Source organism: Elephantulus edwardii, unplaced genomic scaffold, assembly GCF_000299155.1.
Source record: "Elephantulus edwardii isolate Elephantulus edwardi_28Jun2011 unplaced genomic scaffold, EleEdw1.0 scaffold00118, whole genome shotgun sequence".
NCBI classification, from domain to species: domain Eukaryota; kingdom Metazoa; phylum Chordata; class Mammalia; order Macroscelidea; family Macroscelididae; genus Elephantulus; species Elephantulus edwardii.
Genome location: NW_006399868.1, coordinates 3,966,329 through 3,992,263, shown reverse-complemented (window position 1 = coordinate 3,992,263; position 25,935 = coordinate 3,966,329). Strand labels below are relative to the sequence as shown.

Below are 25,935 nucleotides of genomic sequence, written 5' to 3'. Positions count from 1 at the left end.
AAGGAAATACCACCTACTTCCAGCTAAAATCTATTCAATTGTCATGGCCTTTCATGCTGCATAACCCGTCTTAAGATGAAGCCATTTGGTATTCAAGGGCATGAGACTTTGCCACTGAACAGGATGATGTCACCCTTTCGGAGGAGAAACAGGAATGGGTGGTCAGCTCTGAACGTCACTGAGCTGGGCAACTGTTTCTCCACAATGTTAGTTCCCGTTGTCGCTGCTGCCTCGGTGCCCTCCTCGGAGACTTCTATGTATGACTTGTGGGTCAGCTTCGACAAATACAGACGGCCACCTGAAGCTATGCCAGAGAGATCAGCTCTGGACTCATCAAAGATATCTTTCACACCCAGTGCTTTTAAATACTTTTTGACTTCGTAGTTTTTCTCTATCTTGAACCGTGGAAGAAACAAGTCAACATAGCGAAAGCTCATCTTTCTTGGATTGGTCCAGTCCATTAGATTCCGAAAGGTGAGCTGGTTTTCAATCTGGTAGAATAAAGGAGAGAGGTGATTTAGAATGATGAGGTCAAGGAGCAGACAAACCAACAGCTACAAAGACATATGGTCTTCCACAATTAGCCCTTCTGAATATTTGCGCTTCAATATGTATGTGTTGTGCTGCTACGTGAAAGGTTGGCAGTTCAAATCCACCAGCAGCTTCTTGGGAGGAAGTTGGGCAGTATCTTACTGTAAGGATTTGCAGCATTGGAAAGCAGGTAGAGGGTTGTCTTCAGTGGGAATCAACTCCTCAGAGTGTGTGTGTGTGTGTGTGTGTGTGTGTGTGTGTGTGTACGTGCGTGCACGTACAGAGAGCAAGAGAGAAAGAGAGACAGGAAGAAAAATAGAGGCAGAGACAGAGTCCTTTAGCTGGTGCAAATGATTACACGCTCAACTCCCAACTAACTGTAAGACTGGCAGTTTGACCCTTCCACAGGTACTTCAGAGGAAAGACTTGATGATATGACACTGGAAGGTCAAGGTCACAGCCTTGAACACTTTACAGAGTGCAGGTCTCATCTGTCCCATGTACAGTCATCGGAAACTAGAAGTGACTCAGTGGCAACTGGTTCTTCAGAAGGAAGTCGGGCAATCTCTTCCTATGCAATTAGGAGTTGGTTCCAACTCCATGGTACATAATGAAACAACAAATCTAGTGAACCTCTTTTCCTCATATCACAGGGGTGGGATAGGAATGAGATGATATAAATCAAATGCATAGCACATGGTCTAACTCAATAAGGTCATTGCTCAATAAATTATATTACTACCTTGGATCCCTGGTAACAAAGTGGTTCAAGTGTTGGGCTACTAACCAAAAAGTCAGAGGTTCAAACCACTCTGCATTCAAAGCCACTCTGCTTTGGAAAGGTGAAGCCATCTGCTTCCAGAGAGATTAGCAGACTTGGAATCCCAAAAGAAAGTTCTGCCCTGCCCCACGGAGAGTGTTTTAACAGAAATGTCTCAACAGCACTAGTTGTATGCTTTCATTACGGCTTTTGATGGGGATATCAGGGTAGGGAAATGAGGTCTAGACCTGTACGATTGAAGGGTCACAAATTCAGAGAACACAATCCAGGAGGAAGAGAAGAGAGCCAGAAAACAATCAAGATCTGAGATGCAAAGATGACCACAGGCTGCCCTGGCACCATAGCCTGCTTCGCCCTGAGCTGTTCCCTGCTTCTACGGTCCAATTGCAAAGAACTCCCAGTCTCTGATGTACATAGAGTTAAATGCATTTTAATACTCAAAGCCCCAGACTTCAAAAGTTCTCACGTCATACCTGCCTGAATCTGATGCTCAATCTGCCAAAGTCACAACAGCACACAATAACTTGGTTTTGTCTTTGGGCCTCCCTAGTGGAGATTTTGAGTCTCAACTTCACAAATATTCAACTCAAGCTAGACTAAAAGGAAGTAAGTCCATTTCAATATCTAGAACAATTCCTTGAACATAGTAGGTTCCCTCCAGATATCTGTCAAATGAACAAATGAGTCAGTCTCTGATATTCCAGCTGTCTGAAACCTTAAAGTTAACATAAAAAAAAAAATCAAGAGCAGTCTAAAATAACAATTCAACTTTTCAACAAAAATTCTATAGAAGAATTCTTCTGATCAAAAGGGAGAGAATTACAGAACATAATTTCAAATCCTCATAGATTACAGACTTTCTTTAGCTATTGTGACTGGGGGGCCTCCCAAAACTGCTGACCTGGGGAAAATATCTAAGCTTTAAGTTTAAAAAAATTGCTCTTTGAAGCCTTCTTTAAACCAATCACTCCCTCACTTTTGCCATCAAGTTAGAACCAAGTCAGCTACCCTTCACTGGGGTTTCAACACTGTAAATCGCACGGGAGGAGTTGCCAGTCTTTGTCCCATGGCACTTCTGGTGGATTAGAACCACTAGAGAGAGAGAGAGAGGTGGCATCTTCAGTAAAGAACGTCTGTCTTGAACATTGTGTTCTTTAAAGACCTGACAATCTGTAAACAGTTGATAACAACAACTTGAAAAGTTAGATGGAAAACTTGGAGTGAGTTTATGTTAGTGAAGGATGAATAATTCTAAAAGGAGAGTGAAATGGTGGATAGCTTGAAGATGTAATTAACATCATTGATTTATACATGCTAAAACTGTTGAATTGATGTATGTTTTCCAAAACAGTGAAGTTCAATGGGGGTGGGTGGGGTAGTCAATCCTAAAAGCCTTACTTCCCAATGGTGAGTGGTGGTGGGAACTTACTTGGGATATATCTCTCTCCGGCAGCAGGATGTACATGCTTATGCCCCCACGATATCTTAGCTGAAGGACCTGCATAGGTGGGTCCTTAACGACAGACAGGTTGAACTTCTGTTCTTGATGCATCATGAGAACTTCTTTCCCAGGACACTAAAAATCAATTCATGAAAAGAAAAATTCAGACACCTATCTTAGTCACTTATTGATCAAGTACATTGCCTTAATTTTTGCTCAACTGGTCTTGTAGAGTTCTTCTGATTTCCTACCTAGAATGATCGCCTTGGCAAATGTCTTCATGTAGGTTGTTGTTGTTGTTATGTGTCATCGAGTCACTTGCAACTCATAGCGACCCTGTGTACAACAGCTTTAAACCCTGCTCTATCCTGTGCCAATTGAACTGCCTCTGACACACCCATCCTGATTACCCCAGTCACTGAATCAATCCTCCTCATAGAGGGTCTTCCCCTCTTGCTCCGTCCCTCCACCCTCCCAAGCATGATGTCCTTCTCCAAGGACCTGTCCCTCCTTAAAACATGTCCAAAATATGTCAGAGGAAGCCCCAGAATCCTTGCCTCCAAGGGGCAGCCTGGTTTAACCCTCTCCAGGGTGAATCTGTTTGTTTTCTTGGCAGTCCATGGTACATTCAATACTCTTCTCCAGCACCACAGCTCAAAGGCATCAATTCTCCTTCTATCCTTCCTAGTCATTGTCCAACTCTCTGATGCATAACAAGTGATTGCAAAGACCATAGCCTGTATCAGACGCAGCTTATTCTCCAGAGTGACACCATTGCTCTTCAGTACCCTGGAGAAGTCCATAACAGCAGAATTTCCCATCACGATACGTTTTTTTATTTCCTGGCTACTGGTGTCAACAGTACCAGTGGTGAGACTCTTTGTCCTCTTGACATTAAGCCTCAATCCATACTGAAGGCTGCAGTCCTTGACCCTCTGAAGCAAGCATTTCAGGTCCTCCACAGTTTCAGCAAGCAGGGTTGTGTCATCTGCATAACGCAGATTGTTACTAGATCTTCCCCCAGTCCTGATGTCACACTTCTCATAGAGCCCAGCCTCCCGGATAATCTGCTCTGCATACAGGTTGAAAAGGTATGGAGACAGGACGACATCGCTGGTGTACATCTTTCCCAATTTAGAACCATGCAGTGTTTCCTTGCTCTGTTCTGATGACTGCCTCTTGGTCCAAGTATAGGTTTCTCATTAGCACAATCAAGTGTTCTGGGAGTCCCATTCTTCTCAGAGTCAGCCACAGTTTGTTATGATCCACACAGTCAAATGCCTTTGCATAATCAATGAAACACAGATAGACATTCTTCTGGTATGTACTTAAAAAAAATCTGACTGCCAGAGTTTTCAACTTCCTGGCTATGTGGTCTTAGACATGTTCTTAAACTTCTGTGTTGCATCTGTATTTTTATTTCTATAATGAGTATGACAGTAGTTTCAAGCACATAGTTTTTTGAGGGCCTTTTGAACAAATGTATCTAGCTCCTGGTACATCACTTTGCTTCTTCTGTCTCATCAGAAAAATGCAAATTTAAGTGTAAATGTAAACTTAAATGTAAGTGTCCATGTAAATACCAAAATGAATAATGATTAGATAGCATTAAAATAAAAAACAAATGCTGGAAATTTTCCCCTTAATATAATTTAAAAATAAATAGACTAGTATTATCAGAAGTATCCAAACTAAAAGCTAGGGGATCTTTTAAAAATTCTCAATTTCTGCAAAATATTTAACAATATCCATTAGTTTAACAGAGGAAACATACACCAAAAATGTTCATATGTCCATCTCATTTCACTTATCAACACAGTACAACAAGAACAGTGTTATCTATTGTTATCTTAATGCTATCAAGGTCCTGTCTTGAGAATATCATTTATAGATTTAGAAATGTCATGTTGTTAGTTTCCATTGAATCTGTCTCAGTTTCAACAGAGAGGAAATGCTTTTTTAAAAATTTTATTTTATTCAATAAAAAACCCAGAAGAATAGATCACCTTGGTTAAAAAACAAAACAAAACAAAAAGAACCCCAAACCAAAAAGCCACAACATAACAACATATAGGAATGATTGTATGAAACACAATGTGAACGAAGTGTAAAACACAATATACTAAAATTTTGTATGTAAACAAATAGAAAATCATTTTTTTTAAGTTAAAAAAAAAAAACAGAGAGGAAATGCTACGGAAGGAAAACTCTCTAAGGAGGAGAGTTATAAGTAGAAGTGCCAGACCTGAGGAGATTTGAAGCAAGTCTTTAGAGTGTCACTCTTGGTGAAGGCTGATTCCCACTGGCCTTTGAAGTACACAGCATTCACCAGCACCATCACAGCAGACGAGCTAATGCTGCCTTCCTGGAAGATGTTCTTGATTTTGCCTTTTGAAAAAAGATGGTGGAAATATGAACATTTTAGGAGTAGTTGTCATTGTTGTTGCTCACTTTCAGCATATAGTGGCTCTATCTACATCAGAATGAAATACTGCTTCATTCAATGGGCTCTGGGAATCATCCATGAGAAATTACTGTATCCAGCTCTATGTAAAACTAGGCGTGATATTTTATTTACTGCACACAAAATCTCAGTGAGATCATCACTACCATTAATTGCTTCTGGTTAAGGAAGCTGAAATATTGAGAGACTAAGTAATTTTTACAAAGTCAGGCACCATGAAAACAATAGGGATTGAATTTAAATGCAGGAAAACAAGTCCCTGATACATCAGTGGCCCTATCAGATTGCAATGAAGTTAAGTAATCCCAAATAGAAATGTTTGAAGAACACTAGTTCTGTGTCCCCTGTTCTTTCTAGCCTGAGGCAGCAAGAGGAGCGTGTCTTAGAGCCCATCTGTAGTTGCTTGTAACACAACATTGGCCTGAGGCAGAGGCCACCTTCCAGCTGAATGCCCTTCCAACTCGTCTTGTCCCCTGGACCGTGTACGTGATGGCTGGGCCCCTTAGCCCCTTTCTGGTGGAGGCAGAGAAGAGAAGCTGGAAAGATGGCCAGGTAAAGAGTTCTGAGGAAGGAGGGGAGACTAAGGAGGGATCCACAGGGCGGAAGGAGTTGGAAAGATGGCCAGGTGAAGAGTTCTGAGGAAGGAAGGGAGACTAAGGAGGGATCCACAGGGTGGAAAGAGTTCACAGTCCATTAGAGGAGACCAGAAAGACAAGCAGAAGGAAGAAAGGGAAAGAGGCCATCAAGAAGGCAGCTCTCAGAGTCCAGGCAGTGAACAACAGTCATGGGTCGAAGTTCCCCCCATTCTTTGTCCAGCAGGGTGCCTCTTGCCTGTATGTAATATGGTGTTCACACAATGTCCAAATCACACACCATCCTATTTCACAGGCCGTACTGTGGGTGTTGAGCAATGAACATTGGACTAGTTTTTTAATAAAAACTAGTTGATTAATAATACAGCAATGAGAAATTCCTCCATCTATTTTGCATGAAACTAGAACATGAGTTACCACTCCATTTGCAGTTGCAAAGGGGTCTTACCAATAGAGATGCACTTTTTCTCAAAGTTACTACCTTTGCTATATATATTGCTTTGATTAATGTTGATGAGAATTTTTAAATAGAAGGTGGTAAGCCACACACCCTCAAGAAGTTTTGGAGAAAAAAAAAACCACGGAGTTACTATATGACTTTTTATTGAGATTCTGTCCAAAATGAAACCATATGAAATTAAAATCAACACAACACTAAAATGTTGAATTAGTCATTACAATAAAGCATTATATGTTGACATTGAAATAATGTTCTGTATATTTCAGAGTAGCATCCACTTCCGAAATAGCTTGCCTCTGGAAACCCTATGAACTTGGAGAAATGATGGAAGTCATACAAGGGTTCAGGTCTTTCATTCATAGGGTCACTATGAGTCGTCTACAACTCAACGGCACTTAACAACAACATTTTAGTCTTTGCTCATTAATTAGGTATGTTATATCCAAGATAATTGAATAAATGATGTCTGATTGGCACTGATTTATGAAGGGATCTTGGTATCTGTCTTTCAGGGTTGTTTCTCAACCAAATGATACATAAAAGAAAAGATGTCTTAACTAAAAAACATTAAAAGTCCTAAAGTTACTCAAAATCCTTTTCAGACAAACACTAAAGAATTTTAAATGACAGTGTAGAGTATTTGGGGTCAGGAAGACTGTACTTCCTTTTGATGGGAAAGACTCACAGTTTTAATGGAGACACTTCCTGATACTCACACATAGCTGACAAAACCTGTACAAAAATAGAAGGTTTGACTCACCATGTGTCTCATTTTCAATCCATTTATTGATCTTAAATCTGGTGTCTTCTACATCGTTTGTGAAGTCAACACGTTCCACTCTGGCATTGTATAACTTCTCAGCACACCCAATGAAGTTCTATAAACAAGAATAACATTCTTGTGCTTACCAATCATTATCACCCAAGCACAGCAGCCAACAGTCAGACCAATCTCTGTTGTGTTGAGTCCACCTCATGGCAACCCCAGGTCGTTGGATAGAACTTTGTTCCACAAACATGAGTGACTAATTTTCCTCCCATGTTTCTCCATGTGCATGGAAACTGCCAGTTTTCTCTTTAGAAGCCAAGTATTTAACGAGGTGCAACACCCAAGGACTCCAGTTGAGCATATATAGATAATGAATATTTGAACTTGTCTCTGTTCCATTCTTTTTTGTTGTTGTTCTTCTTTTATTATATTTTTCATTAATTTTAATGAAAGTTTACAGACACTTTGGATTTCATTCATTCATTGTTGCACTTTTCTCCCTCCCCACCTCCCTCACCCCCCGCCCAGTTCGCTCTTATCTTTGAAAAGTAAAAGAAAAATCCTTTCATTTTTATATAATCCCTCTCCCCAAGTCCACTCTATTGTGCAGCCTTCGTTCTGGACTCTTGTCATGACAATAATACCTAATCACATATCCCTTTAAACAGTTCTCTCCCTCTTCTGTTTCAATGCAGTATACATAATTTATCCCATCTTTCTCAGTCTCCCCCCAACCCCGATATCAGTCCTGTTTTCCAGCAGTGGCACCATGCAGTATTTGTCCTTTTCCACTCCCAATGCTACTCAAGAACTGAAGTCTGCCTCAAGGCTGTGCTCTGTATCATCAAGTCGAAATCGACTCACAGCTGACGCTCCATTGTGTTTTCAGAGGCAGGAGTAAATTACATGGGAGAAGGTGCGTGCTCCACAGAGCAGCTGGCTGACTTGAACTGCATTCCTTTGGGTTGGCAGCACAACTCCTTACCACTAAGCCACCACTGCTCCATATTTCCAGATACTAGACCTTGAAATTCTCAGACATATTCCATAACACTTATCAGAAGTCACATAAATTGACCAATTCTTGGTTGTCAGATTTTTGGAGTGTTTTATTTTTTAAATTATTATTGTTGTTTGAGTAAACATTTCCAAAGCACATTGATTTTTCTACTCTATTACTCATACATATTTTGTTTCATAACATGAATTACGATATCCACACCACCATTACACATTCCCCACTTGCTCCATAGCTGTGATATTCATATCTCCTGGGTATGGAAGCAGCCCATTCATTGCCCATGTTACATGAGCATATTGTAATCAATTTAAGTTTGAGTTGCTTTTGATTCTGTGCTACACTAATAATGTTAACTACCCTTGAAGAGATGGATTGACTCAGTTGCTGGGGTCATGGGGTAAGTGTGTCAGAGTCAATAAGGTTGGCTCAGGATAGAGCAGGGTTCAGAGCTGTTGTGCATAGTGTTGCTATGAGTCGCAGGTGACTTGAGGGCACATAACAACAACAACAACAACAACAAAATTTTATCATGCATGCTGGTAGACACACACATTTCTAGTGATTAGAACTTCTGAGTCGTCTGGCCTGTGTGTACCCAATTTTAGTACACATTTAAGAAGAGACAGCTAAGTTGGTTGCAGTGGCTTCCAATTTCACCAGCCAGATAAGTCCGTTCTCATTGCTCCATACCTTCCAGTACTTAGCTTTGTCGGTCTCCTTTCATTTAGCATTTCTGGTAAGAAATAAATCAACTTCTGGTTTTAATATTCATTTATCTAATAATGAGTGAGGTATAGTGTCTTTTTAATATATTTTAGGGTTTTTTAAAAGACTAATAAATTATTAATCTCTGTAAAACTGACCAAGAGAAAAAAGAGATAAGATGTGGATTATTAATATCAGATTAGTGTCACCATAAAGCTTCAAATGCTAGGAATAAATCTAATGAGAGATGTGTTCATTTCTGTCAAAAATATCATTGGTAGGAGAACTTAAAGAAGACTTTAATGATGAAAGGTACAGAAGCTTATTGATAGAATACTCAATATTATAAAGATGCCAGTTGTCTTCATATTTCTATCCAAATATAAAATAATTTTTATCAAATGTATAAGCTGATTAAAAAATTTATATTACATGAATCAAGAAAGTAAGAACATTTTGTATAAATAATTTTAAAATAAAGGCCTATTTGCAGTGAATAGATCATTGAATATGCAGACTTCTAAAAAAAATTTTAAAAAATAAAGGCCTAACATTATTGGAAATTAAGGCTTAAAAATTACACTAATAAGAATTAGTGATTTGTGTGCACATATAGTTCATATGTTTGATCAGGAACGAGATATTTACATAGTAATAAAAAATCCCCAGGACCTATTTAAGTACAAATTATAAAACTAAAATTTTACAACGAAGGAAGCTTGTAAACATTACTTTAACTAAATGATCAAAGTTAACATTACCAGCAAAAGGGTAAATAAAATACTGCTAGAAGGTCTCACCTGTGATATTTCCACTAAATATATATAGCCTATTTTTAATCATAAAGAAATATCACAAAACAGCAGAGAAGGACACTTGGGGAAAAACCCAAATCATTATCCTAGAGCTTTCCAAATAATAAACAAAAGCATCACAGCTATTAAAGACAAGGGAAGTTTTAAGAAACTCTTCCAAATGGAAAGAAACTGAAGAGACATAAGGACCAAATACAATGCATGATACTGAGTCAAATCTCATTGCCGCAAGGAATAATGTTGGGATAACTGGTGAAACAGGAATAGATTTTACTATTTTGCTGATAGTAATTGAACAACCTTATTATTATTTTTTTTATTTTGATGGTTATATAGAAGAATGTCATTGTAGCAATCACATTCATGGTATCTCAAATAGTCTGCGGGGGGAGGGGAGATGGACATTTTCATGAGTTTTAAGTTATTTCCAAACAGTTTTCTTTTTAAAAAAAAAATAGAATACTGACGTAACAGATTAATAGGTCTTTTTTCCAAAGGGACTGTGTAAGGTAGATTAAAAGAATTCAGAGATGACTCAGACAGCTGGTGGGTCATGCATGGAAAAAGAGCAGGGCATTATTTTTATTGTAGGAGTATGCAATGAGGGTTTCAGAGTGGATTATATTTGGGGGTAGGGGGTGGGGTTTGGGGAGGTGCGGGGGGGAGATTGTGTACCAATGAGGGAGTTTTTCTTTTGCTTTTCAAGGAGAGGAGCAAATGGGGGGGGAGGGGTTTGTGCGGGGAGAAGGGTGCAACAATGAATGAATGGAATCCCAAAATCTCTGTAGATGTTCATTGAAATGAAAAATAAACAACCTAAATTTTTTAAAAAAAAGCATGAGAGTGAGATAGACCATGCTTGAGGTGGGGGTGGGGAACAGGCCCCCTTGGGGGCCAACGGAAGAAGAGCCAACATGGGCATTGGAAAGTTAATGTATTTAAGAACCATTGGATTTGCATTTGAGAACATGCATTAGTGTACATGAGGCTTTCCGTGAAAAGTGTGAAACGAGGCATTACACAGAACTGGGCAGAGGTAGAGGACAACATCAAGGAACTGTACACTGTCAAAGTGGATAACCTTAGGCTTAAACTGTACACAGAAAAATGTAGATGCCTGAGCAAAGAGCCTGAAAGGATTAGAGTGTTGGATCTGGTTGGAAGAACACAATGAACAAAGAACCCCAAGGAGGAGATAGAAAGTCAAGAGCAATCAGAGCTGTGAGAACCAAGGAGCAGGGGCAGCGTTAGGGAGAGCCCATAGTACTGCAATCTATAAAGAAGCGGGTAAGATAAAAACTGAGAGGGTTCACAACTTGCATGTCCATATGGTGATGAATAGTCTCTTTAATAAGAAAAGTTTTAGAAGAGCAGTTAAGGTAGAAGCTAGGATGCAGAAGACTGAGAAAAGAGAGTGAAAATGAACTCAGTATCTGTAGGTCACATTTTGAAGATACTTAATTTTGTCAAGTTTAGATACAGAAGAATGGCAAGAGAATGTTTTTTGAAAAATCAAAACTATGAGAAAGTGTGCAAAGTGAGAAACTTTGAGAGAAGAGTCATAAGTGACAGGAGTCCAGGATGAATATTAATGAAACTAAAATCACTGAGAAAATGAGAGGAATAGCAAAGGAAAATAGTAATGGAGGAATTGATCATGTAGAGAGGTCTTTTCCAGAAGTTAATGGGATGAGGGAAAGGAATCAGAATACATGTGGGTAGAAATATGGAGGCTTTTTTCTTGCTAATGGCCCTTATTTTTCTCTATCCAGTAGAAGGCATGATCTTTCTTTGAAATGAACAGTAGGAGAGTTGTTAGAGATTTGAGAGTGAAAAGAAAGCTTAGAGTAACTATAGTCACTATTGCTGCTGTTGTTGTGTGGCATCAAATCAGAATCAACTCACAGCTGACCACCCTGGAGGTTTTCAGAAGATGCAAATTACACAGGAGGAAACTGCTCTTTCTCCCTCAGGGCAGCTGGTGGATTCAAACCACATGCCTTTGGGTTGGCAGCACAATTTCAATTCAGCATCGATTCTGAATCTAGCTGAAATGGGAGAGTATGGTGGTGTGGTCACAAGTACCTTACAGAAGAGCTGAAGGAAGAAACAGAGATGAATCTGTGTTTGAAGCTCCTCTGTGGGAAGGAGTGGATTAACAACATGGTGCTTAAAGAATGAGCCCATGTGGTGGTTTGGTATGGAAATGAAGTCAGGAGAGAACTGATATATGGAGAGAAAATGAAGAGCTAAAAAGGGTGACTAATTCAATTAAGCTGAAAAGCAAGTTGAGTGAAAATCAAAGAATGAGAAGGTAGAGGATTGTGGCCACAAAGAAGGAAGTCGGAGCCGCAGATTTCAGTAGTGGGTATTGACGAAGGAGAGCTCTAAGAAGGGCCCATACACAGCAGTTATCAAAATGACATGGAGCGGAGGTCAGGCAACTGGACAGAGAAGTTTGGTGAGTTATTCATGGGAACACAGAAGTTAAACAAAATGGTAGCAGAATTGGGAAGTTTGATATAGGATGTAAATGAATCTAATGACAAAACATCATCAGCAAGGATTGAAGGAAGACGGAGAAGAAAATGTCATAAAACACTGCAATTGTCAAGATCCATCCTTAAAGACTCATCTACATTCAAGTATGAGTAATAGTTAAATTAAATATAAATATTTCAGAGATTATATAGTTTGCACTGATCTGAATCAAAAGTTGGCAATCATTTGCATTTTTTAACCAAAAGCAGTAGTAGTAAAACTAGTTGTATTTAAATATCTGGGTGGGAAAAATGGCTGTGTCTGTTTTCCATTTCCTTGATCAGATTTCACTTACTGTCTGGGTGCATTGATTTTTACATATAACTAGTGCCAGAAAAACATGGAAATTTGCTATCAATAGTCACATAATGAGCAGTTCAGCTTTCAGTTTGAAGAACTGGAAATCTCTTGGAGGCTCCGTAGTGTAGAGACACACACGTGGAGTTGTACTTAGAAGGGTGACTCCTATGAAGTTTGCATAGGATTCTTCTGAAAACATTTTCTTTTTTAAAAAAAAGGAATATATGATTAGGTATTATTGGCACAACAAGAATCCAGAATGAGAGCTGCATAGTAAAGTGGTCAGGGGAAGGGCGGGGGACTGTGTAACAATGAAAGAACTTTTTTCCCAAAGAAAAAAAGTGAACTGGGTGGGGGGGCGCAGGGGGCCAGGGAGGAAAATGTGTAACAATGAATGAATGGAAATCCAAGTTCTTTATCAACTTTCATTAAAAACTCAATTTAAAAAAAATACAGACAAAAAAAAAAAAAGTGGCCCAATGCTTCATGGTTTGCCAGCTGCCAAAGGAATGGGGAGTGGTGCTGGGAAGGGGTAAAGAATTTGAGTGGGTGACAGACAGAGGGAGCAATTAATGATGGGGTGGGACACAAAGCTGGCAGAGATGGAGGTGGAGATAAGCCCAGCAGTGAGCAGTGTCAGTGAGGTGGAGTTTTACGGTCATCTGAGAAGTGGATAATTAAAAGGGAGACCAAACATGTCCAGAAAATCATGACTTCTGCGTCTGCTTGAATAGTTCTTACAAGGAAGCCGCTTCTGGCTGTTACAGCACAGACGGTTTCCCAGTATGAGTAGTGCTTAATAGGACACGGAATGTGGTCCTGTCCTCGCTGGTCATTGGGAGGACTGGAATGCAACGATAGTGCATTGGTTACACAGAAACTATGCAATGATGTTCAAAATCAGGATGCTGACCCCAGACGAGCCCGTTTCCCACTTCTATCGAGTCTAGTCTGCTTCCCTGAGATCTGATTATGCCAAACTACACCTAACCCCGCTATCATCAAGTCCGTTCAACTCACAACAAGCCCTTAAGACACAGTGCAGCAACCCTGCAGGGCTTCCAAGGCTGTAAGCTGTCCGTGGAATACTGCCATGTCTGTCTCCTATGGAACCGCCGAGGAATTCAACTACCAACCCGTGATCCGCAGTCAAGCACTTTAGTCACAGTGCCACCAGTGAGTCTAAGCTAATGAGGCTTCCCAAGAACTAGAAAGTGATAGTGGAAAGATCACTGCAGAGGGGGCGAGTGCTAGGCATGGCTGAGGGGAGAGAAGAATAGACTAAAAGAATTCAGCACTGAGGAACAAAGGTGTTCTAGCAGGCTCAGCTCAGGAAAACAGAGAGATGTTTCCTCTGCTGTTCATGCCAAGCCACTGTTCTTGAGTTGACTCCGACTCTTGGAAGCAGACAGAGTGGCCATCCGCCCAGGATTTCCAATCCCCTCCAAGGGGTTCACAAAGACTGCTCTGTGGGCATAGTCTGCAGGAAGCTAACTAGTACTAACTATACTAACTTGGATCTGTGACAGGAAGACATGTGTCTCCTTTCCTATGATCTACAGCCTCTGAAAACCCGCTGGACGGTCAGCGATTTGGATGTGACTTCGTGGCAATGAGTTTTTTGAATTTGAATTTTTACAAAAGCAGATGCCACATTGTGAACTTGTTAGTAAGACTGAACTGCAGACCTTTCAGTGACCAGAAGAGCCTTTAACCACCATACCTTTAGGTCTCTTTTGCGCCCCATGGAAACCCCAAAACCAAATATACTAATTCAGACTCATGACGTCTTTCTGGAAGATGGTACTGAGTCTTTCCCTCAAGGAGTGGCTTGTGGATTCAAACTGCTGACCTTTTGGTTATTAGCAGCCTAGCACACAGCAATATACCACCATGACCAATGGGGTCCACAAACCAAACCAAATATCCCTTATCACTAAAACTGACCTCCTTCACATTTCCAAAGCTGTAAATATTTAAGGGAAACAACGTTCTCCTGAGGGGTACGCAATAGGTTCAAACCACCAACCTTATGGTTAGCACCCCAACTACCCTCTCAGGGCTCCTCCAAATGGGCTATCTACTCTTCCCCCAACCCAAAGACAGCTCAACATGATGCCAATAGGAAAGTTCACTCTCTGGTTTTGAGTCCTCCTCTCTGGGGAACGTGAAAGTGTACAAAATTGTGTACTGGTACAAGAGAGATTTTCTAAATACCCCAAAACATGATTTGCAGAGTTACGAAAAACAAACAAACAAAACAACAACCACCAATCACCTTGTTATGGCTCAAGAGAAAGACAGAAGCCATTATTCAGGTGACATGTCAAACAAAAATCAGGAGACATCACTTACCTTATGAATATCAAACACCTTTTCTGCAAAAATACCATTGGCTATATTGAGTTCATAATCATTGTGGGATGAGTTGATATCAGATAGAACTCTTTTCAGCTGAGCTTGGAGTCCTGGCTGATATTTTAAAAAGATTTATAATAAGTTATTCTCAGACTGTGAAATTATACAATCTCGCCAACACATCAAATGAAACACATACATGGGACCATACATATATTAAAAATAATGATTCTACTAAAGCACCAACTAATATGACATTAATCTACAATTTCTAAATTGTTATTTAACTCAAAAGGGGTAGGAATTCAAATCATTAGTTGTCAATCATGGGTTTAGGCAAAATTTTCACCTTCTATCCATTACTGTCGCTACTGCTCTGGATTTCATGTTTTATGAGTTTGGAATTTTCTAAATCCATCTCATACTCAAAGCTTTGAAGTCTTGCTTTTAGTATCACAAGAAGTTAACTGTGACAATCAATGGTAACTAATATCTATGAATGATTTCTAAAAAAATTAATATGATTTATAAACTTTCACCTTTCACAAAAATTAAAAAATGAAATGAAGACAAGTCAATGATCATAATCACTGACTTGAGGGGTTAGAAAATTTTCAAGATATCAATTATTTAAGCAGATGTCTCTTTTAAATAGAGCTTGATGACTCAGGTTGAGATTCTTGAGGCTCTGAGATTCCCTTTCTCTTCCTTAACTACTCAGTAGATGTGAACAGACCCCAGGGAAAAGAAAGGATAAGAAAGTGAGGACCATGAACTAATTTCAAACCTGTTTGAAAATAAGATATATTCACAGAGACAAATTTAGGGAGATTATGTCTAAATTCTAGTTTTTACTATCTCAAATTGACAATGATACAAAATGTTCAAATGTTATTAAAATTACCATCTTTTAACTTTATCATTTAAAAAATATTTTAAAATTATTCTTTCAAAGGACTTTGAATATAAAATATAAGTACAAAATATAAAAAGGATAGTAAGTTAGTATATCTGCTGGTCTTCCACGAATGTATGGCGACTCATACCTACAACTCTATACTCTAAACTATGAGAGAGAACTTGATTGAATTTCATTCCAAGTTACCTATGCATGACTGGAATAAGAAAACAAATGGCAGAAAGGGAACTGAAGCATCAGATAAAGACATACATTTCTTCGGATCTACAACTAATATCCACATAAATACTTGCACATTATCTAACCAATGACCTTTGTTTCTTTACTCTCTCATTTATTTAAAGAATACTTACTGGGCATTGGGATAAGAATTAGGGATGGGAAAGCTTAAGATGTGGACTTTAACCTCAATGGACTGGTCTGCATTCAATGGGATCATCTATAATGTGGTTACGAATATTATGTTCCTTTGAGGTTTTCCAAAAGCCCAAGAATAGATTTGTCTTTAAATCTTCTCTAAGTAAGTACTTAAAGCTCTACAGCTGTTTTCAAAAGTAGGTATTTTCTAATAGAAATCCATTCAAACTCTCTGCCTTGATCATTTTAATTCATGTAAGAGCACTGTGTGTTTCTTTGGCACTACAGATCCAGGGTGTCTACCCCAACTAGACCATCTAGACTGAATATTGACTTGACTAATTAAGCATCAATCTGTCTCCCAAAAGAATAAAATGTACACAGTAATTAGGCATAGTTGACTGCTAAACAAGCTATCCAGAAGACCTTAATTAAAGTTATGTTTTTACATCCAATTTTTACTTTTCTGTTTCATCTCCATCAACAACTACTTCCAACTAGATATCTTCCTTCTTATTTGTTTTTCTTAGCAAAAGCTGTGGACCACTGTCATACTCTTTCTTGACTCTAACCTTTGGGCCAGAGCCTCACTGGCAAATGCAGCAGAATGATGATATTAACCCATTTATGAACGATGGTTCTGTTTTCTATTTTCATTTTAAAGCTAAATAGCCATTTTTAAGAAAAAGCTTAATTTATACTGTTAACTGAGGAAAGAAAATGAAATGTCTACAGATTCATGAATTCAGTAATTCTTCAAGTTGGAACTAAACTGAGTAGTGGAAGAAAACAAAGTTCTTCTAGTTGTATCTCTGATCAAACCTAACTAGAGTTTGTGAATAATTAACATCTTGGAATAAAATGATTAATCGAAGATAATTCATTTTCTCAATATGTACACAAACTTATTTATTATACTAATTTAAACTGGCTGTGATTGTCATAAGAGAAACCAAAACATTCCACTCCATGCTATCTTGCCAAAATCCTATCAATACAAGAATGGCTAGTAATTAACAAGTAACTCACTGACGTTTCCATTTGAAATGTCCACAGTGGAGAAAATTAAATTAACATTATCACTTATATTAGAAAAATAGAGAACATATCTTAATATATACATGAGACAGCATTTTTTTTTCTTAGCTTATCTTCACATTTCAAAGAGCGTGGTCTTTACCTCCTGAGTCTGAGAAGTATTTCCATGTCTAGAGTCAGCATCAAAGTGGAGTACCTGAAAACAGGCCACAGAGATAGAGCTGTCAGAGTCATGGGATGCTAGTGGAGGAGTCACAGGAGGCCTTAAATATGAAGGTCTTTCTTTCCTATTAATTTCCATCCAAAGCCCCTACTTTGCAAAACTATGTCACTGAATTAACTGTATCATTGACTGAGATGCCAAGGAGAGAATCAGGCTCCATTTTTCATCTTCATTACATTTTCTTCTTTGCCCACCTCCTGCTATTCTCAAGTATACCAGGATTTTGGAATTTGTGTTCATTTGCAAACAAGCTTTAGTGACCTTATTTATAGGCATAATCTCTTTACCCAATAGTTCAAACACAGATGTCAATGCTACCTTGTTTTCTCCTTCGGATTCAACATTGAACCAACATCATATGCAGCCAGCTGACTATTACCCCTTTCAATACGGTCAGTGAAATGCTACCCTACCAACCACTGGCTGGTGATCTATGGAATGGACAAATCTCCTTAGCTTCATTATCTACTTACTGGAATGAGCTGAAAACTGTAATACTAAAATCTGAGCCATCGCTTTGGGCCTTTTGGCTAAATCCAAGTGTGGGATCTGGTTTTATCACTTTAAAATCTGAGCCAATATAAATCAATTCATCAATTCATGTGTTCATTTAAATATGCATTTACATGATACATACCAGATTTCCTTCTTATTTCTCTTTTGTGATTTTGAAATGTCAAAACCCATTCAATCTATAAAACTTTAAAACCTACTTAAATTCCACTACTTATAAAAAAAGTGTACAAAATCAGCATGAAAATTCCTAGTATGACATGTTAATGTGAACATCGATAAAGTATTATTTGATGAGATTATTCCAGGTCCTTGTATAAATGAGATTCTCAGCAATTCACTGCTGTTGCTATTTCTTTGAAAGAAGATATTCCATGTGCGGGAGATTTGGGGCCACTCCAACTTTTAGAAAAAGCACAGTCTTGGATTCTGTGTAGATATTCCCTAGCAACAAAGACTCACTGAACTTTGCCAATATAGAATTATTCTAGCTTAAGTTACCTGCACAAGTGGCCTTCCTCAAGTGTGAGGGTTGTGAAAGGAAATTGTGGCCCGTCAGCCATTGGACAGGAGAGATGTGGCAGCCTGCTTCTGTAAGGTGTGCAGCCTGGAAGCTATGGGACTGGTTTTTGTTGTTTACTATAGAGTTATACAGAGTTGCCGGGAGCCAGAATTGGCAGGCCAGCATGGGGTAGATTGATTTTTGCTTGCTTTCCCCCCTCTCTAATAATGGTCTGTCTGTAATAGATAAATGCAAGTAAATGTTTTCTTAGTCTGAAAAAAAATATATATACTAACCCTCAAACTCATTATAATAGACTTGGAACTGACTTATAGCTGACCTTTCATTGGTTTCCAAGTCTATAAATTGCACAGGAGGAGATTACCCATCTCTCTCCCTTAGAGCTAATGGTGGATTCAAACTGCCGTAGAAGTAAATTTATGGCTTGGAAGTACAGCCTTTTATGGACTAGATCACCAGAGATCCCCATTTTTTCCCCCTTAGGGAAGAAACTTTGCCAACGTGATTAATTGGCTCAAACTGTGCACGGCAGCTTAGCTGAGACCAACCTTATCAATCTGAGATGCACAGTCCCCTCGGGCCCCCAAGCGGACCACCGCCAGGGCCGTGAAGAGGCTCAATGAAGAGAAGAAGGCATTTCCGTTCCCTTGATTGTTATCCAGTTCTCTGAACAAGTTGAAGCAAAACTCTCCGTTTGCTGCAGCAAGGGAGGCCATTGTGATACGGAGGGCAGCCTGGAAGTCAAGCAGAGGATAGTTAATGCCAGTGGGCTGACTGCATATTTGGGTCTTTGTATTCAGATGTGCTTTCACTCAAAGCCTCATTTCTTCAGCTTCATATTTAGCAGAAAAATACGTTGTTGTTGTTGTTGTTGTTGTTGTTGTTTTGTGCCATCAAGTTGCCTGCAACCCATAACAACTCTACGTACAATAATTCTGAATCCTGATCTAGGCCATGGTCTTCACAATTACTTGCTATGCTCCAGAGAGCTGGAGAATGACTAAGAATGACAGAAGAATAAATGCCTTTGAGATGTGGTGCTAGAGAAAAGTATTGAACATACCATGGACCGTCAAGAGAACAAACAAGTCTGTCTTGGAGAGTGTGAAACCAAGTTTCTCTTTGAAGGAAAGAATTCTGAAGCTCTGTCTCACACACTTTAGGCACGTGGCCAGGAGGGACCAGTCCTTGGAGAAGGACATCATGCATGGAAGAGAAGAGGGACAGTACAGGAGAGGAAGACCCAGAGTGAGATGGATTGACATAGTAACTGGGGTATGGGAGATAGGAGTGCCAACAATTTAAAGCTTGATTGTCATTTGATGCAATGACATTAAAACAAACTCACTATTTTTCCACATTGAGATCCCTTAATGCGATGTTTCTACCTCTGCACACATGGTCACATCTTGGGCACGTGATCTCCCATGATGATCTCTTCAGTTCCCAAACAGACCCTGTCATGGGACCTGTTATTTCTCAAATCACCCCAGATTTCTAAGCTGATACAGAACTAAGGCACTGAACTATTTGCTGTCCACTACACTGAGCTCAAAGGAACGAGGTGGTGCCCAGCCACCACTGCTGCCTACTGACCACTTCATAAAACGATCAGAGTGATCTTAGCATATGAGGAATATAATTAATGTCATAAAGGAATATTTGTCTGAATGCTTGAATAAAAACCTGATTACTCTGTAGACTTTCACTCAAAGTACAGTAAAATAAATTGTTACAGTAGAGATATGTCTATTTGAAGAGCTAGCGTCTCCATAAACATGATCTAAGCACATATGCGTCTTAGAGTGTTCTAGTGGCCTAGTGGTAAGGAGCTGTGCTGTCAACACCAAAATTAGCATTTCGAATCTACTAGCTGCTCCATGGGAGAAAGATGCAATCTCCTTCCACGTGATTGACCTCCTCTGAGAACCAGCGGGATTCTAAGCTATGGGTCTGTTCCGACTCAATGGTACATTAACGACCAACATGCGTCTTAGAAATTTGCTTTTTTTTTTTTTTTCAGGAATGTTATACTTTCAAGTGGCATGCTTCTTTGATCCAATTGGTGTATTTCTTCTTTTCAGACTATTTCGTGATTATTTTGTTGCTGTACAAGATGTTCACTTTAGAGTGTATATTATGAAAGTGCATAAGCTGTACAAGACATAGGTCTCTAACCTAAGTTCTCTCACCCCTTGGTTGTAATAGTTTACAAACTAGGACAACAGTGATCTCCTCCCACTACCAATTATGTTGTTTCTGAAATGTGCTGGGTTGCTGCCACTATGAAAGTTTTCAGGGATCTGAAATTTTCGTATTTTCACCACAAAGCTCAAACTGATCTAATAGCACAGTGTCTGGGGTGAAAATTATTTGCATTGATAATCCAGATTGTTCTAGAAGCACTGTGGCATGACCATGATTTTACATGCAGGACTGTGGTGGGTTCCAAGAGTCCTAGAAAAGAAACTGGGAGACCTCACATTAGCACCAGCTCTGTTACTGTTAATTGTCATTTGGCTGTCTTGAACTTCTCTGAACCCCTACATTATCCTCTTACTCGTGGGAAACTATGTATCATTCCATCCAGCCCCCTCTTACAAAAGGAGTGTGCCCAAACATTAGACATTTCCATGGCATGGTGGATTACACGAGAAGGTGGTAAAAAGGAAGATACACGTAGTGTCAAAAAGAATTTTTTAAATGGCAACTGTATTGACTTTGTTCTAACATACGTAAAACATTTCGAAATTACAAATGACGTTAAATTTGTTAGAATTTTACTCTTTCCAAATGACGTTTAAATAGGGGGAGGAAAATGAGATGCCCTGTTTTATTATAATGCCTGGCCCATTGTAAGTGTTCAGTGAATTGAAGCTGCTGCTGTTCTATGTAAAATGGTGATAACCCGTACCATTCAAAAACACCACACATTGGACATTTCCAGAGTGTTCCAGAGGGACCTGCACTTTGCATTTTGTGATCCAAGTTCCAGGAATATCCCAGAGACGCAGCGCCATAAAGGAAGCTGTTCTGCAGACTCCAGGACAGTGACAGTCAAGTCCCTCTAAAGCCCACTTCTCAGCTATACCTCAGTACAAGGTGAGGAAAGCTCCTCGTTCACACCCCACAACAACCCTCATGCCAAGGAAGAAGGACCTAAGTGACCTGTGGCCGCCTGGAAAAGGAGCACGGATTTCCCAGCAAGTCCAAGCCATCCAGGTGAAGAGGGGGAGCAGCTGGGAATGAAGCAACTGGGAAAGCCTGTCCTGGCAAAGGAGAGAATTGACCAAAAGGAGGCATGCGATAGGAGTTCAGGGTTCTGGACAACTTCACGCAATAAGTGCTAATGTCCGTGCCCAAGGCCCACGGACTGTTCAAGGACTCAAATATTCCAGATCTGAAAAGAAAGGACAGATTCCACGTGGTTGGAGTTTTGAGGGTTGTTTGTTGTGGGTTTTTTTAATTGAAAAAGAATGTTTATCAGGTAAAAATTAACAAGTATGCAATTAAATGTACTAAAATTCAGTCTGAGTTAATGTTAATATTAAGCTTGGTCACAAGAATTTTAACACTCTTCGGAGAAAATTACAGCAAGATTATCATCAGGAGGATTCCAAGATTTCATGATGATAGCCAGAAATGAGTCATGCCGCACAGGTATCTTCCAAAAATTTACATGAAAATTCCATTTCTAGATTCCAAAGTGGGGAAAAAAAATACTTTGTGGTATGTTTTTCTTTATTCACATTTCCATGTTTCTTATTGCTTCACATGTTATGTCTTAGTATTTTACCCCTCATGGGATATCCTGGCATGTTTTATAAATTATCCTTCAGTCACTTTCTAAGCAGCTATCACAAATTTCCTGTAAGTCCTCATGATGGCTTTTCACGAAACCCTCATTGTGTTGTAGATAAAAGAAGCTCCAAAGATATATGCTCACTCGGATGACAAAGCGCATAATCTCTACAGTTTCGGTAAACTTCAAGGACGAGAATCCACACTAAGAAAGAGTGATGACAGAGAAATAGGAACCGAGACATTGCTACATGATTCTAAATGCCCAAGCAATCGTTTAAAATCTAAGTGCTACTAAATAGTATATACTTAAGTGTTCCTGCTCAGGCATGCTCATGTGCTTTGAACTTAAATACCAAGAAGATGTTCCACCTCATTTATTTGTTTTTATTATCCTTCTCTATGCAGGTGCATTAGAGTTTCACGAAATGTAAGCAAGACTCTTTCCTCCATCTGATATAGATTTGGAATTCCAGTGGCAAACAGAGAATGCTTTTTTAAGGCTGAACAAATTGTTTTACACCCTCTGGCCTCATCAGAAGACAAATCAATGTACGTTAGCATTGCGCTCAAGCTGTGATTTTCATTTCATAACTACTCTGTACAACAACTTCAAAAAAGTAAACCAAAGGCAGCAACAGAAGTAGGCGACATTAAAACAAGCTGTGAAGAAGCATCTAGCGATCTGGATTCCAGTTAGACTAAAACCACCGCCATCAAATTGATTCCAACTCATTGTGAAGGTCAAGACAACATGCACCTCATATGGGATTTCTGAGGCTCTACGTCCCTACCGAAGGGCACTCCTTCGCCTTCCTCCCATGGAGAGAGGTCAGTGTTTGAAGTACTGATGTTGTGATGGAGGGGCTGCTTTACGCACTGCACCACCAACGCAAACAAATAAAATCATCCACTGCCATCAAGTCTTTGCCTGTTCACAGGGACCCTCCAGGGCAGAGCAGAACTGGCCTACAGGACTGCCAAGGCAGTAAATCATGGCAGAAGCTGAATGCCCCTGAGAGTTTCATCGGCTGACAATTTTCTTAGCATCCTTGAGCTCCTTTAAGAACTAAAGGAAAATCTATTTCATGATAAACAGCTGCAGAAGAAGGTGCACTATAACCCCACCCAGCAGTCGATCTTCAGTAGAGCAGTGTTCTTTTCAAATCACTAAAGAATTTCAGAGATTAGCTTTTCATTTAAGATACATCCTTTTCTTAATGCTTCTTACATCAGTGGTTCAATATGCAAGTATACAATTAATTTCTAATTCTTGAATTATCACAAATGAACAAGTAGGCCTCAAGATTGTGAGGTTCTAGACTTAAAACCAGAGAGTCTAAACTCTACGATATCCTAGAGTTTAATTGTGAGTATGGTATATTTTAACCCAAAACCTTTTTGACCCCATCCTACTTCTTGTCTCAAAACAAACCCAACTCATTGTGGTCAAGTAGAAACTGACTCCTAACTAAGCCTGCATTGGGGTTCTGGAGGCCGCAAATCCCAGACAAAATTGATCATCTTTCTCCCATGGAACAGCTGGTGGACTTGAACTACCAGAGAAGCATCCTTTGGGTTAAAACTTCCCACAAACTAGGCCATCAGAGCTCTCTGGCTTTTCGTAAAACAGAACATTTTCAAAAAGTCTAATAAAGACAAATGGTTAAAAATGGCCACTGGGAAAAAAACCACAAAAACAAAACAAAACAAAAACCCACTGCAAAAGCAGACACAAAACACATTTAATGAAACATGAAATACAATGCAACAGTTCATCCTAAACCTACTGTACTTCACTTATATTTTTGACAAACTATATACTTTGAGTATGCTGAAAATATTGACAATACCAAGGACTGCTGAAGAAACAAACTTTGAAAGCAGTGCAGTCAAAATGCATCTTAGAGGTGAGGATGACAAGATTTTGTCTCCTGTTTGGACATGTTACCAAGAGAGACAAATCCCTGCGGAAAGATATTTATGCTGGATAAAGCAGAAGGGTGGGGGTGGGGGTGGGGAAGGGAATCAACAAGGAACAGCAGGCTCAAGGGAACAATGACCCCCAGGACGGTGCAGAACCAGGGGCATTCATTCTGTTGTATGTGAGCTGGAACCAACTTGATGGGACCAAACAACATCAATGACAAGTATTTGATAAAAATATTATCTAATCTTGGGTAATTTTCCTTGTTCCCATATTTGCTATATACCTAACTGGGGATAAAAACCATGCCTAATTTGCCTTCTTATCTTGTTTATTCTTTAACATCTTACAAGTGATATGTGATAAATAGTGTTCCTCTATAGAAGTATTTTAACGATTCAGTTTCTTTTAAAAAAATGTTTGAAATTATTATATAATCCTATCAGATGAATGCTAGGCAATGCCATGAAAAGAGAGCTCAATTCCAATCTCAAAAACGAGTCTAAACTAATGCACTGAATCTGGAATACTGGAAGTGGGGTTTTGGAGTTGTCTATCCCCCCAAGTGCTGTTTCTCTCCTGCAGGAACGAGAACTTGGTCTCTTAGTCCCTTCACTGCGGTATGCCCTCCTCTGACTTAGAGAAGTTTTAGAGACGCTAAGATCAGGAGATTTTGAAATCCTGTGGCAAGTTGAAAGTCCCCACAGTCAGGTAAGCATCGTGATTCCATCCAATCATTCTCACCCTCCCCTTCCCCTTCCCTCTGGCTCACAGGGTCTGGAGAGACATCAAGCCTTTGGACTTTAAAGGCATTTACCTTACTGTCTTCATAGAGGAAGCTAGCAGCTGGTTGGGTGAGTCTGAGAGTCCCTTGCCTTTCTCTGAAATATAAAGCCTCTGACGCAGACACTCCCTGGCAACCTTCTCCTGATACAAGTTTGTGATGACCTTGGTGATTTTAGCCTGAAATTACGTTCAGGGCCTTTACAGCAAATTACATTTGTAGAGTATTATTTTAGAAGACTAGTATGAGATCCAATTCAAAGAAGTCAACCAAATAGATGACTTTAATGAATAAAATTTTAGCATGAAATTTTATATGGCATGTAATAGTATATAGTTTTTACATATAATATGTATAAACCAAGATCCTTAATGTTGTGAAGGTTAATATATTTAACCGAAAAAGGCTGATGCTTGGAAACACCCTCCCCCCAGCTGATCTACAGGGTAAAGATGCATTCTACTTCCCTAAGCATCTCCAGGCTTAGAAACCCTCCGAGGTAGCTCTGCTCTGTCTTCCAGACTCACAGTGAGTTGGAATCAATTGGAAGGTAGTGAGTTTGAAGTGTCAGATGGATAGAGAGTGGTACAGTGGGGTAGGATTGCTGTCATTACATGTGTGAAGATACCCTGCCGATTCAACCACTGGTTCTCAACTGTTGGCTTCAGTCCTCCATCCCCCAGGTTTTTGTTTTGATTTTTATTTTATTTTATATTGATTTGCTCACAAAGTTCATACACATTGTGTTTCACACTATTCTTCATTCATCTTGTGTTTCATATAATCATTCACATGTGTTGTGTTTTATAAAATCAATCACCATTGGACCTCCCCCACACTACCCAATCTTTTCAGGTTCCTTCCAGATCCTTCCCATTTTCTTCATTTTTTTGGTATATAAAGAGGATCATGATACTGGCCAACTTCAAACCTTCATATTCTAGCGTAGCGTGGAAGCAGGTTTCATTCTGTTCCAGACCTGAATGCCACTACACTTAAGTGGGGCTTGAGTCAAGTCTTCCAGAAGCCAAGTTTTCTATTGGGTAATTTTCTCTATCTTGTAAATTATTT

The 25,935-nt window shown here is 39.4% G+C and overlaps 1 protein-coding gene across 2 annotated transcripts; it reads right to left on the bottom strand.

Annotated features, from left to right (window-relative positions):
- Window positions 1-92: 92 nt before the first annotated feature.
- Window positions 93-19,068, bottom strand: SERPINB7 (serpin peptidase inhibitor, clade B (ovalbumin), member 7). 2 transcript variants are annotated; one of them, XM_006892735.1, is made up of 7 exons: window positions 18,901-19,068; window positions 17,236-17,289; window positions 14,777-14,893; window positions 7,031-7,148; window positions 4,999-5,141; window positions 2,742-2,888; window positions 93-491 (listed from the first exon to the last, which is right to left on the bottom strand). In XM_006892735.1, exons 1-7 carry the CDS (start codon window positions 19,066-19,068, stop codon window positions 93-95), a joined length of 1,146 nt encoding a protein of 381 aa, XP_006892797.1. The 2 variants fall into 2 exon arrangements, with proteins under 2 accessions (XP_006892797.1, XP_006892798.1); XM_006892736.1 differs by lacking the exon at window positions 17,236-17,289.
- Between the last annotated feature and the right edge of the window lie 6,867 nt (window positions 19,069-25,935).